This window comes from Cryphonectria parasitica (genome assembly GCF_011745365.1).
Source record: "Cryphonectria parasitica EP155 unplaced genomic scaffold M406scaffold_9, whole genome shotgun sequence".
Classification (NCBI taxonomy): Eukaryota; Fungi; Ascomycota; class Sordariomycetes; order Diaporthales; family Cryphonectriaceae; genus Cryphonectria; species Cryphonectria parasitica.
The window spans coordinates 2,152,401-2,164,904 of record NW_024468917.1 but is presented as its reverse complement, the minus strand read 5'-3'; the positions used below and the strand labels follow the sequence as shown (position 1 = coordinate 2,164,904).

Below are 12,504 nucleotides of genomic sequence, written 5' to 3'. Positions count from 1 at the left end.
TCCACCGGCTGCGACCGCCGCGAACGAGACGCCGTCCACCTCTGCTGCCCAGGACCACCAGCTCGCTCCCGCCCCTCTCGCACCATCTGGCACCGCCAATGGCTTTGTGGACTTGGGAACCGAGGACGGTCTGGCTTGGGCTCCCTCACTCTGGAGACAGGCGGATGGCGGCGGCCAGGCTGAGGTCCCTGCGGCCAACCATCTCCTTGGTCTCTCTGGAGAAGCTGGGTACTATGACGCCCTGTCCCAGCCCTTGCCCCTCTATCCAGACCTCCTTGCGCAGGCCAGTCAACCCTACATACCGAATATAGCAATGGCAAACTACGCTTTCGCCAACGTCGGTGCTGCTGCAGAGCAGCCCTTTCCGTTGGACGAGGACGAAGAGGAGGACTACGAGCATCCTCCCAATGTATATGGAAAATTAGAGTTCCCCGACAGCACAACCTGGATCACCACTCGCACTGTCCTGATCGGCAGGGACCAGAAGATCTTCTTGCGGGCCAGGAAAGAGAGGGCACATAGGCTGAAAGTCGAGGAGCACATAGCCAAGGGACTGCCCCCGCCAACACCACCTCGTGCTGCTGGGACGGGCGGTAGAGGGAAACACCACCCGAAATCCTTTGCCAGCGAGGAGGGAGGTGCTCTGGGCCCCGAGTCCGACGGTGAGGACAACCCACGGCCTGCCAAGAGACGCAAGACTGCTGCTGGTGAGCGGACGGTTGAGCAGCAGGCCCGGAAGACTTCAGGGAGTGGTCATTCCAACACCATCAGCAGTCGTCAATATGTCGACTACGCCCCTGGCCCTGGAGACGTCACCGGCCTCAAAAGCCAGGATGAAATCGCGCATGTCAGGATACATGGCGAAGGCCCAGACATGTGGGCTAGCACCAAGGGTATCTCGAGGGAACATCTGAAGATCTCGTATGATGCCGAAGAGAGAGTCTGGAAAGGTTTTGTCCTGGGCCGGAACGGCGTCTTCTGTCGCTCAGTCCACCACAAGGAGGGCGACGTCTTCACCCTGTATTCCGGCGACGAGCTCCAGATCCAGTACATCACTATTCAGTTCTATCTCGCGGGCGTGGAGGACGGCAAGACCGGCGCAGAGCTCCAGCTCCAGGCGAGTGCCCCGGCGAGCAGGACCTACTCGGAGAACGGCAAGGAGATGAGTTTTGACTTCCAGAGCTCCCGCGGGGATGAGATGCACGATACCGATGACTCCTCCGAGGCTGAAGAGGGACAGGCGAACTTGCAACCACTAGACTCAGATGACTCGGACGACTCGGACGAAGCTATGGAGGATGCGCCAGAGGCATTGGCCGAGCTATCCAACGCCGATGGAGACGATGAGATTCGAGAGACGGTTGAGTCGGACGCCGTGGATGGCAGCCTCAAGCCCGAATCAAGTCCTGATGACGTAGACAAGCTGTCACAGCTAGGCACGTTACCTCCAAAGAAACGTGGGCCCGGCAGGCCGCCCAAGAACGGGATCATGTCGAAGAGGGAGGAGCGGCTGCTCAAGAAGCAGGCGGCCGAAGAGGCAAAGCGGAACATGCCGCCCCAAGAGCCTGGCGATCAGCCACAGAAGCGCAAGGTCGGCCGGCCTAGGAAGCACCCTCTCCCTGAAGGACTCGACGGCCAGGGAGAGAAACGGAAGTACAAACCTCGCAGGCCCAAGGGTGAGGATGGAGAGGAAGAGCTGGATGGCGACAAGCCTGCTAAGGAGAAGTCCATGAAGCACAAGACACCTCCTCTGGAGCTGAAGCGTGAGGACTTTACCGAGGAGCAGCTGCAGAAGCCAACAAAGAACTATCAGTTGCTGATCGACGAGATCATGACCGCCGCACCCCCTAAGGGCTACAGTCTCAAGCAGGTCTACAAGCGGATCCAGGAGAGGTGGCCCTATTTCTACTTCTGTGTCGATACCAAGGGTTGGGAGAGCAGTGTCCGGCACAATCTGCTCGGCAGTGAGTGCTTCAAGAAGATCGAAGGAAACTGGCATCGCGTTCCTGGCGTCCCCTTGGAGTCTGGGAAGAAGCGCAAACCCAGCGACTCCATCGCCGAACCTCGACCCACGGGCATGTACAATGGGTACAGCCACCCATATCAGCCTCCCATGCATCCTCAACACCATATTCACCATCCCACTGCACACTCAACGGCTCTCACGCCCAACCTGCCACCTCGCTATCCTCCCAATGGACAGGCGTATCAGATTCATCAGGGCCCTCCATCCAACAACAACGGCACAGCACAGCTTGGTGCTGCACCGACCCACCAGCATCACGGACCTCCGCGCCCTGCTTATCCTCAACACCATCAGGCACCGGGCGCACAACCACAGACAAACGGCTACACGGCTGCCGCCACTGCGCCGCGACCACAGCATCCCGGCGCGCAAGTACCGCCATACAACCCAGCATATGCCAACAGGCCACAACCGCCACCACATGTCGCAAATCATAGCCCTGCTGGCGCTGGACCAAACGCCGCACCCAGGCCGCCTCTGGCCAGGCCGGGACAAGGGCCCCCACTCAGACCTCAACAAGGCCCTCCAGCCCCTCCTACTATGCACCCGGCATCGAATGCGTCCAGGCCTGCACCCTCTACCCATCAAATATTGCACCCTGCGCAAAACAGCGCGCCTGCAGCGCCCCTGGGCCCTGTGATCGAGCCCTTCCTCAGGCTCTTCATCAGGGAGTTCCGTGCCGAGGTCATCAAACAGCTGCAGGCGAAAGAGGGCAAGCGATCCGAGGTGGTCGCCATGTCCGTGATCAATCGCGGCTTGGGACTGACCGAGAAAAGTCTGGTGCCTGAACTTGAATCTTATGAGAAACTCATCCTGAACGTCTTTCGCCAACACAAGCAGATCTATCCCAAGCGTCGCGCTGAGGAGGCCGCCAAAGCAGCAGCATCTGCTGCTTCGGTGCCTATGGCTTCAACAAAAGCTGCTGCCGTGAACGGTTCTAGCCCTATGCCTTCTACTGCTGCTCGGATGGGCGCCCCTCACGCGCACTCGCCTGGGCTCCCTGCGCCCAATGGAAATAGCGCCCCTCCACCTCCTGCTGCTGCTACCGCCGCCGCAAGGGCCCAACCGATTGCTGCCAAACCAGTATCTGGTTCCCAAGCCGTAGGAGGCACCAGCGGGGCGACGAAAGCCGGGTCTGTCAACAGCGAGTCAACTTTGGCCCATTCGACTGTTCAGAAGCCTGCCTCAGCTGGTGGTGTACCGCCAAATGCGCCCACGAATGCAAACCCTGGTATCCCAAGCCCTGTCGGAACCGGGCCCAAGACGGGCGCACCTTCGGGTGTCACACCTGGAGCACCTACTGCAGCAGCAGCAATACCTGCTCCTCCTGCTCCTGCGGCTGCACCTCCTACTGCTGCTACAGGTGTGGAATCTGCTTCCCTAGCACCCGGCCCTCGTCCTGCTACACATGCTGCTACTACAATTGGCGGTGGTGCCAAAGCGCCAGATGCTAGTCCAAGTCTCAATGCAAATGCACCTACTACCCCTGCGGCTGCTCCTCCGACCGCTGTCTCTGCTGAGCCAGTACCTATCACGACCGCGGCCACAACGACTATAGCCCCCAAACCGGTAGCCTCAAGTCTTGCCTCGAGCATGCCTGCGAGTACTGCGTCAACAGCTGCTCCTGTAGGCCCTGTCCAGACCAAATCGACGGTGGCCGCGTCTGTTGCCCCCAAAGTTGTCTCCTCGGGCACTGTATCTCCGGCACCAGCGACTTCAACGAGTCTTCCTCCGGGGTTTGTCCCTGCAGCGTCCGTACCGGAAGCCAACCCGACTGGATCTGGAGCCCCCAAGCCCGTTTCTGCGACCGCTGCACCATCTACGCCGTCCGCGTCGACTGCGCCAACAACTTCTGTCGCTGCTGCCTCGGGATCCGGCCCTGCGGCTCCTGCCTCCCGGACGAGTGTATCTGGCCTTCCCAGACCCGTTGCTGCTACTGCTACTGTTACTGCTCCTACTACTCGTCAGCCAATCGTGTCTTCACCAGCTATGGGAGCAGCGAACAGTGCACCACCAAAGCCAGCAGGCATGGTCGGCACTCCTGGCACAAACTCTCCGGCCTCGAACGGAGCCAGGCCGACCTCGGCTACACCTGGTCCTTCTGCCACACCAGAAGGCTCCAGAGAGGTTGAGCTGTTAGATCCAAAGCTGGTTAACGTCATTCTCAGCTTCAAGAAGTCGATCCTGCCGACACTTGCGGAAAAGCTTGACCCGCTGCTGGGCGAGTCCTTGATCATGAGCGCGGTGGATCGGCTTCTCGGGTTCACTGACGATACGTTCGTACAGTCCAAGTCGGAACAGCAGAAACAACACTTTGCGGAAGCCGAAAAGGCTCTCATGAAGCACCTTGAGACTCGCTTCGGCGAGTATGTCCGAAATCGATCTGCGCAGCGGTGAGGGCTGGAGGAGTAGCGCGATGGGGTTCTCATTCAATAATGTAGCGGGCTGAGATTAATATGGGTTGCGTAATGTATTCTGAGTGAGCATCAATCATTCATCGTTTTGGCACTCAGTCGAACACAGAAGACAGGAGACTTATGAACAACCAGCGACGGGATCATATCTAACGTTTCTGGAGTATTGCATGAACCAGTCAGATATAATTACATCCGGGTTATGTTCTCTCCCGATTATTGATCAATCAATGTCCAGTGTTGCCCACGAGCGACACCTGCATGGCTTTGAGACGGTAAGATCTCGCACATGCTAGAAACCATAGATTCTGCCCTCACGTCCCCAAAAGCAAGAGTCTGGATGTACTACGTAGGTGCCTTTTATGGCTGAAGTGTTGTTGGGGTTTCTCCAGGTAGTCTGCCAGGCTTGTGGATTCTCTCCTGCCACAGCCTCGCCGGCATCCACCACCATGGTCTCCATCTCACAAATCGCGATGACACCCTCCGTCTCAACCCCTTCAGCTTTGGCAATCAGTCTTTTCCCTGCGGAGCCGAATTTTCCTTGGCCGTCCGTACTCGCACTAATGCAAGCAAGTTCCCCCCCCCCCCCGCCAAGCATCCATCAAACAGACAAAAGGCGCTGCCAATAGGCATCGCATGAAGAGGGAGTCCTTTCCACCCAGGCAAGGCGCTGAGAAGGGCGGTGATCATTCCAAAATCCGCTTGCGCCCTTCGCCCCCTCCCGGGGGCAATCCCCTTCGGCCTCGTTTTCATCTCGTCCAAAACCAACCATACTGGTCGTTACGAGGCCCTCACATGGCAGCCAGCTCGTCGCTGAGAGAGCCCATGAGGCCATTCAACAGCCCACTCAGCAACACTTGTCACGCGAGGGCTATCATTTTTTTCTTTCTTCTCCTTACTTTTCTTTGCTCTTGACCCCGTGACAGGTGTTCAAGGTCCACTGAGAATTGACGGTGCCGCCTTCGTAGAGAAGCGACTTCTTCTTCTCTCTCTCCTAAGAGCACAGACATTACAAAATACTCCAGTATGACTCACTTACACCCTCACCCCCAAAGGGAAGAGGAGGGAACAAGATTAGCAAAAAGCGTCTTCTCGGAGTTTGAGGGCGGAATTTGTGGAAAAACTCGCGAGAGAAAGATGAAAAATTGGCTATGTGTGACTGATGGAAAACACTACAAGATACCTTCACCGCATAGACTAGCAGCGTCCACTCAGGTGTTTGGCTGTTGTGGCGTCGATGTAGTTGTGGGTGTGGATGTGTGGATGTACCATAGTATAAGCGAAACATAAGAGGGGAAAAAAAGTTGGATTTAGGACTTAAGGTCTCGGCGTTTACGAGTGGATGCCGTCAGCAATTCGAGGACTGTGGAATGTGCTTCCATTGCCGTGAGCTCTTTAGTTACCCACTTGATTTGCTGTCAGCGAAACAAATCATCACAATGCATGACCCTGACTGGGTGAGTTCCCACGTCCGATGGCAATCGGTCTGGTACCCATACTAGCAAGGAAAAAAGGTTCATTAGCTCGAGGGTAGAGGGAGCATGGGAGTAGAGGGGCGGGAAGACGGAGGGGATGGGTCTACGCGCTGCCGGTGATAGCAGGTTTATCCTCTCCGCTGGGGGAACCCGCGCTGGCGGCGATTCTAAATTGTCGGTCGGCTATAACGTCATCGACGTTTTTTTGCTTGGCTATCTTTTGAGAGGGTTGCCGAGAAATACCCGCTTGCAAGAGTGAGTAGAGTATATAACGCAGAGCTCTGGCTGCGCATCTCTATCCTCGAAGTCGACGGGTTTGGACATTCGTATTCATCATCCTCCACAAATTTCTGACCTTTGGACACGAACACATATAACTCCCCTACGATCTACTTCCACCTCCATACATACACATATACACACACAAAGCTCAAGATGGCAGCTCCCAAGTTTGAAGGATGGCTGGGCAAGGACGAAAAGTCCATCGGCAACATGGAATGGGGCGCTTATGAGCCCAAGAAGTGGACAGAGGATGATGTCGATATCGAGATTTCCCACTGTGGCGTGTGTGGTTCCGACCTGCACATGCTGAGGAGTGGCTGGTACCCCACCCCATACCGTAAGTAGTCGAGAGTGAGGCCCAAGCCCTCTCCAGCCCCTCTTGTCACATGCCCTGTGACCCAGTAGAAGAAGGCATTGCTAACACTGGCCAACCCACCCAGCCTGCGTTGTCGGTCACGAGATCGTCGGCAAGGCGGTGCGCGTGGGCAAGAACGTCAAGCACGTCAAGGAGGGCGACCGCGTTGGAGTGGGCGCCCAGGCACGCACATGCATGCGGTCCGAATGCGCCGAGTGCTCGAACCACAAGGAGACGTACTGCGCCAACGAGATGATCAACACGTACGGCAGCGTATATCCAGGCGACGAGGGCAAGTCGTACGGTGGGTACGCTGACTACAACCGCACCAACGGACACTTTGTCATCCCGATCCCCGAGGGTCTAGCGAGCGAGGACGCCGCGCCCATGATGTGCGGCGGCATCACGGTTTATTCGCCGCTCAAGATGAACGGGTGTGGGCCGGGCAAGACGGTCGGCGTGGTAGGAGTCGGAGGACTGGGCCACTTTGCCGTTTTATTCGCCAAGGCGCTGGGCGCGGATAAGGTGGTGGGCATCAGCAGGCGGGGCGACAAGAAGGCTGACGCGCTGAAGCTGGGCTGTGACGAGTATATCGCCACGTCTGAGGACGGCGACTGGGACAAGAAGAACTTCCGGACCCTGGACCTGATCATCAGCACCATCTCGAGCTCCAACATGCCCCTGACCCAGTACCTAAGCCTCATCAAGACACACGGCACCTTCATCCAGGTGGGCGCGCCCGACAGCGGCGAGCTGCCGCCCATCAACGCCTTCACCATGATCGGCAGCGGTATCAAGGTCGGCGGCAGTGCGACCGGCAGCCCTTCGACCGAGATCCCCGAGATGCTGCAGTTGGCGGCGGACAAGAAGATCAAGCCGTGGGTGCAGCTGGTAGACATGAAGGAGGCCAACCAGGTGACCAAGGATATGGAGGCGGGCAAGGCAAGGTATAGGTATGTGCTAGTTAACAGCAACTTTGGCAAGCACTGAGTGTTGCGGTTGTCATCCTTCTGCGATTTACAAAAATGAATAGAAAATAGAAGATGAAGTCTTTGGAAAAGAAGAGGGTAGACATAAAGAACATAAACGTAATAGAATCCAAAAGACAAATTGGTATCAACGTTTGAGAGGTCCCGAAACATGTAGAACGAAGGTTGGACGTAGAAGAAGAAGAAAAGAAGAAGAGGGGCCGGAATGTCAATTGTCAGATTCAAGTAATACGAGGAAGGGCCACAAAAGTAATTAGATCTGGTTGCCTACCAACGTTACCAGCGATACATCTCATGGTGTTACTCATATACCAACCACTCAACCCAATATCGTCAAGGTCGAGGAAGAATATGCTCAAAGATGGTAAGAGAGGGAGGGTGGTCGTTCTTGCTGACAAGCTGACGGATTATTTGAAAAGGAAGGGTTGCACCTGCCGTGGTCATCAACTGCATCCTTCGCATCGGCATCGGGGAAACAAGATCCGACCTCGCCAATCCCAGTGGCCTCACGTTCTCTCTCCCCATTACACCTTCCTCGCCGTCCTTTGGCTGCGCAGTGTGGATCACTAAGCCCTTTTCACATCCTCGAACCGGAGTTCAAGAGTTTCTCCTTTTTCTCCTTTTTCTTCTTCTTCTTTTTTTTTATATTAATTTTTACTTCCCTCTTTTCCCGCCTGTTTCTTTCTCCACCTTTTTCTTTCTGTTCTTGTTATTAAGAAGAATAGGCAGAGTTGAAATTGGCGTGGTATTGATATTGATACTTCAGCCTTAGCTCCACAGGAGACGCAGTCCGCGGGTTCCATTTGTTTATTTATCCTACTTAAGAAAGCTGAAGCAGACAGACTGATAGACACCTGGTTTGAATGAGGCATCTCGTACATCCACCGTATTACCAACACCACCAGCAGATAGATAGACCTCTGCGCCGCTCTCAAGCTCTCCCCTCCTCCATCGTCTTCTACGCAAACATGGCCTCTAAACTGCGCTCCTTGGCGGAGACAGACGTCCGTCATCCCATCCCGCCCGAGCAGCTCCTCCCAGCCTTGCAGACACCGCCCTTCATCTACGTCCCAGGCACCTTCAACACGCGCGATCTCGGCCTGCTCGCGGACGACAACGATGGCAGCGGCTCTGCCAAGATCCGCCGGGGTTTTATCTACCGCACGGGTGGCCTCGACATCCTCCACGGCAGCCTGGAGGGCCGCGCCGCCCTGCGAGAGAAGCTCGGCGTGCGCCGCATCTTCGACCTACGCTCCAAGGACGAGCACGCCAGAAGCCCTGACCCGGAGATCGAAGGCATCGAGGGCGTATGGCTGGGCTCCGAGGGCACCACCGAGCAGGCGGCCAAGGTCGACCTGGCGGCGTTCATCGAGGGCGAGGGGGAGAAGGGCTATGTGGCCATGTACTTTGAGGTGCTGGACTGGTATCAGGGTATCTTCAGGGAGGTGCTCAGGAGCATCAGGGACAGGCCTCAGGATCCCATCATGTTCCACTGCACAGGTGAGCCTCCTCCCTTTTTCCCCTCCAATTAAGAGGATCTCGTCCTTGTTGACACGGAGATATGGCATGTCATCAACAAAAGCCGGAAGAGACCGCACAGGCGTCTTGGCTGGCATGCTTGAAACCATTGCCGGCTACGATCCCAAACTCGTCCAGACGGACTTTTTGTTGTCTAGGATCGGATATGAGCCAGCACGGGAGCAGCTGATCAAGTTTGCGATTCAGGGAGCCGGCGTAGACGTTGGTGAGAAGCCCGACCTGTCCAGATTTTACGACGTGCCGGGCTTTCTGAACCTGGCCGCCCTGAAGACTTCCTGTTGGGACGCATTTGTTGATGCCGTCAGGGAGAAATACGGCGGCTTTGAGGGTTATGTGACCGGGGTCTTGGGCTTCTCGGACGAGGACTTGATCAAGATCAGGAGGAACCTGGTGCAAGCTCCATGACCCACTACAGGCTCATTGAATTCGGCTTGTCATACTTTCTTTCCCTAGACGGTTGGGCTGCCTCCTCTGAATGGCTGCCATGTACACACAAGTGCTTCATGCTTATTCGCAGCACGGCTTATCGTCTTTACCAGCAAATGGTTCTTGCGATCTTATTCAAATAGACGCACTTGATTAGGCCTTTTTGAAGATGGCCAAAGGATTTCAACCCCCCTCCCTGTGTGAGAAGAAAGAGAGTGAAAAAGCGAGCTAGGACGAATCTGAGCGCGCGATGGTGGTCCGTCGTTCCACCCCCCGCCCCTTGCCGACGTGCTTAAGATGATGTCTCACGATAATAACTACCGCGGCAAGGATCATTTCGGACGACGCGAGCGCCCCTTGGTCAAGAGGGGAGGAACACGAGACTGGCCAAGGTCCCCCGCGTTGCGCGACTGAAACTCCAGCAAGCACTCGTCCCGTACTCTGGATAAGCTTATACAAAGGAAGTATAAAAGTTCAGCAAACATTTACCAAGGCTTGTGAGCCTATGGTGGTATGACCGATGTTTCATGATCCCGTCCATGTTGGGCTCAACGTTTTCTGGCGACATGCATTTTTATGTGCAACAGTAACAAGAGCAAACCCAAAAAAAAACCACTAATGACGCCAACAACAGCATGAATGACTAGCACTGACACAGCAAAACATGCAACACGCGTCAGCACAACCAATTAGGCCATGCGCGTTTGGAAGCCGACACTGCCGGTCTAAAGTTTAAGAATGATATTTAAATTCAAAATCAAAATAAAAAGATGTGGAAGCCTATCCGAGCCTGGGTGAGTGAGCAGAAACACAGGAGTCTACATCCATCATCGGGGGTCCATCGCGAACCATGATCGAGTGGACTCTCTCCAATGGTTTGTTGCCTTGGCTGACTGCAGCTATATGTCTTCTCATCGCTTCTCGCGCGCCGTCGATTCTTTCATCATCTTCGGGCTGCTGGCTATGGACGCAGCGCAGGGTACCAGCGAGGATTATGGGTGCAGAAGATGTGCCGACGCTTGACGGAAATGACATCTACTATGATGGGACGAGATGGCCACAGTATGAGGCGAGGTTCAACCTGAGGCTATCCCGACTGTATGGACCCGTGATCCGCCTCAGGCTGAGACCCAAAAACCCTCTAGCTCGGTTATTCCAGCGGATCAACACCTGGATCTATCCAGGATGGCGCCACACAGGCACTACCATCCTCATCAACTCCTTGGCAGACAACGAAAGCACCCTAAAGAGACTCCTCACTTCGTGCACGTCTCGAGCCCCGTCCATCGCGGCGGGGAAGTACCTCAGCGGCGGGCAGAGGATCGTCCTGCAGCCCTACGGCCCAGACTGGACCCGCCACCGAAAGGCCTTCTCCCTGCTCCTGACGAGGGACCAGATCAGGACCAGGTGGGCCAGGGCCCTGCGGCTCGAGGCCATGGTTATGGTCGACCGCATCGCCAGACTGGATCGGTACGACCCGCCAGAACAACAACAGCAACAAACGCGCTGCACAGAGCTAGTTGATGAAGTCTCGCGTTTCACGGCGTCGAGTGTCCTCCAGATCGCTTATGCCCGCAGGGCACCTACGCCAGAGGACCCGGTCCTTAAGGAGCTCGAGGTCGTGTCGAGGAACATCGCCAGCGCTTTCACGCCGGGGAGATACTGGGCGGATGCCTTTCCTATCCTGGACATCTTCCCTGCTTTCCTGTCGCCTTGGAAGAGAAAGCTCAAGGCTGACCACGTGTTCGAGAGCGGTCTCTTTAACCGTTTGCTCCGGGTCGTCGAGGACAGGCTCGCCAGTGACAGGGTCAGCGGAAACACGGGCGAGATATCTGTGGATGAGTGTGGGGCCGCACAGCTCTTGCGCAAGCAACAAGACGACCATTATCTGGGGAGGGACGGCGTGGCGTATCTTGCTGCCGGACTGTTTGAGGCCGGCACGGAGACGACAGCCATGAGCATCAACACGTTCCTCCTCGCTGCGGCATGCTACCCAGAGGTTACTCGCAGGGCACAGGCCGAGATTGACAGCTTATTGAAGGACAGAGATGACGATGTTGAGGGGCACACGCTCACCTTTGATGATCTAGAATATCTGCCGTACCTGGCTGGTGTCGTCAAAGAAACGCTGAGGTTGACGCCCACAGGGAGCTCAGGGGTTGGGCACACGCCCACGACGGCAGAGCCTCTACTATGCGACCTCAAGAATAAGGCCGGAAAGACACTAAGGAAATTATACATAGCACCAGGGGCGACAGTCTTGGCCAACATATACGGACTCCACCGCGACGCAAAGGCCTATCCTGACCCGTGGTGCTTCCGTCCCGACCGATGGCTTCCCTCTTCCTGCTCCTCCTTTTCCGCGGGGAACGACAATGACAAGGCTGGTGATAGCAGCAGATATACGAAACAAAAAGACGGCCGTCCTCGCATCTCCCTAGACCACACTCACGCAAACTTCGCGTTTGGCTTCGGGAAGCGCATCTGCCCAGGGGGTGCACTGGCGTCCTACTCCCTGTCCATGGCGCTGGCTCTCCTCCTGCTGCACTTCGACTTTGAGCTGACTGGGGCGGCACGAGCTCTGTGCGCCCAGATGGAGAGCCAGAACCGCAAGGAATATGACGCGTGGACACGGCTCTTCCCGATCCGCGGACAGGAGGTGCTGGAAGCGGAGTGCCTGTGGAGGGAGGATTATGAGGATGAGAGAGATCGCATCGGCAAGGTGCTTATCGACGCGTACGTTACCTTCAAGCTCTCCCGCGGACAGCTGGACAGGTGCCTCCGGTTGAGGCCGAGGAGAACGCATGTGACACGAGAGGTCTTGACGAAAATGTAATTGTACTATCACATGGCTCCTTCTTTTTCTTCTTTTTTCCCCTTCCTTCAAATGTCACCCCCTAGCCAATAGTTCACTTGAGAACCCTGCCTAGGTGCCTTTATATTGATATGATTCCTCGGTATTATCTCCGATGATTCATGTTCTTATCTATTAAAGGGT

General features: G+C 56.0%; 5 protein-coding genes across 5 annotated transcripts; all 5 read left to right on the top strand.

Moving 5' to 3' along the window:
• The first annotated feature begins 2,034 nt into the window (after positions 1-2,034).
• M406DRAFT_324606 (uncharacterized protein) lies at positions 2,035-2,739 on the top strand. Its single transcript, XM_040919890.1, has one exon. The coding sequence runs from the start codon at positions 2,196-2,198 to the stop codon at positions 2,664-2,666; it is 471 nt and encodes a 156-aa protein (XP_040772001.1). The 5' UTR covers positions 2,035-2,195; the 3' UTR covers positions 2,667-2,739.
• A 1,219-nt stretch (positions 2,740-3,958) lies between these two features.
• Positions 3,959-4,653, top strand: M406DRAFT_358446 (uncharacterized protein). Its single transcript, XM_040923898.1, has one exon. The coding sequence runs from the start codon at positions 4,016-4,018 to the stop codon at positions 4,421-4,423; it is 408 nt and encodes a 135-aa protein (XP_040772000.1). The 5' UTR covers positions 3,959-4,015; the 3' UTR covers positions 4,424-4,653.
• Positions 4,654-6,350: 1,697 nt separating this feature from the next.
• M406DRAFT_296551 (NADP-dependent alcohol dehydrogenase C) lies at positions 6,351-7,672 on the top strand (the record flags this gene model as incomplete). The annotated part of the gene is made up of 2 exons (XM_040919255.1): positions 6,351-6,534; positions 6,638-7,672. The coding sequence occupies 2 exons, from the start codon at positions 6,351-6,353 to the stop codon at positions 7,540-7,542; spliced, it is 1,089 nt and encodes a 362-aa protein (XP_040771999.1). The 3' UTR covers positions 7,543-7,672.
• An 837-nt stretch (positions 7,673-8,509) lies between these two features.
• On the top strand, positions 8,510-9,485 carry M406DRAFT_334634 (uncharacterized protein; the record flags this gene model as incomplete). Its single annotated transcript, XM_040920959.1, has 2 exons — positions 8,510-9,041; positions 9,124-9,485. The coding sequence occupies 2 exons, from the start codon at positions 8,510-8,512 to the stop codon at positions 9,483-9,485; spliced, it is 894 nt and encodes a 297-aa protein (XP_040771998.1).
• An 871-nt stretch (positions 9,486-10,356) lies between these two features.
• On the top strand, positions 10,357-12,342 carry M406DRAFT_73466 (uncharacterized protein; the record flags this gene model as incomplete). Its single annotated transcript, XM_040925625.1, has 1 exon — positions 10,357-12,342. The coding sequence occupies one exon, from the start codon at positions 10,357-10,359 to the stop codon at positions 12,340-12,342; it is 1,986 nt and encodes a 661-aa protein (XP_040771997.1).
• Positions 12,343-12,504: the final 162 nt, after the last annotated feature.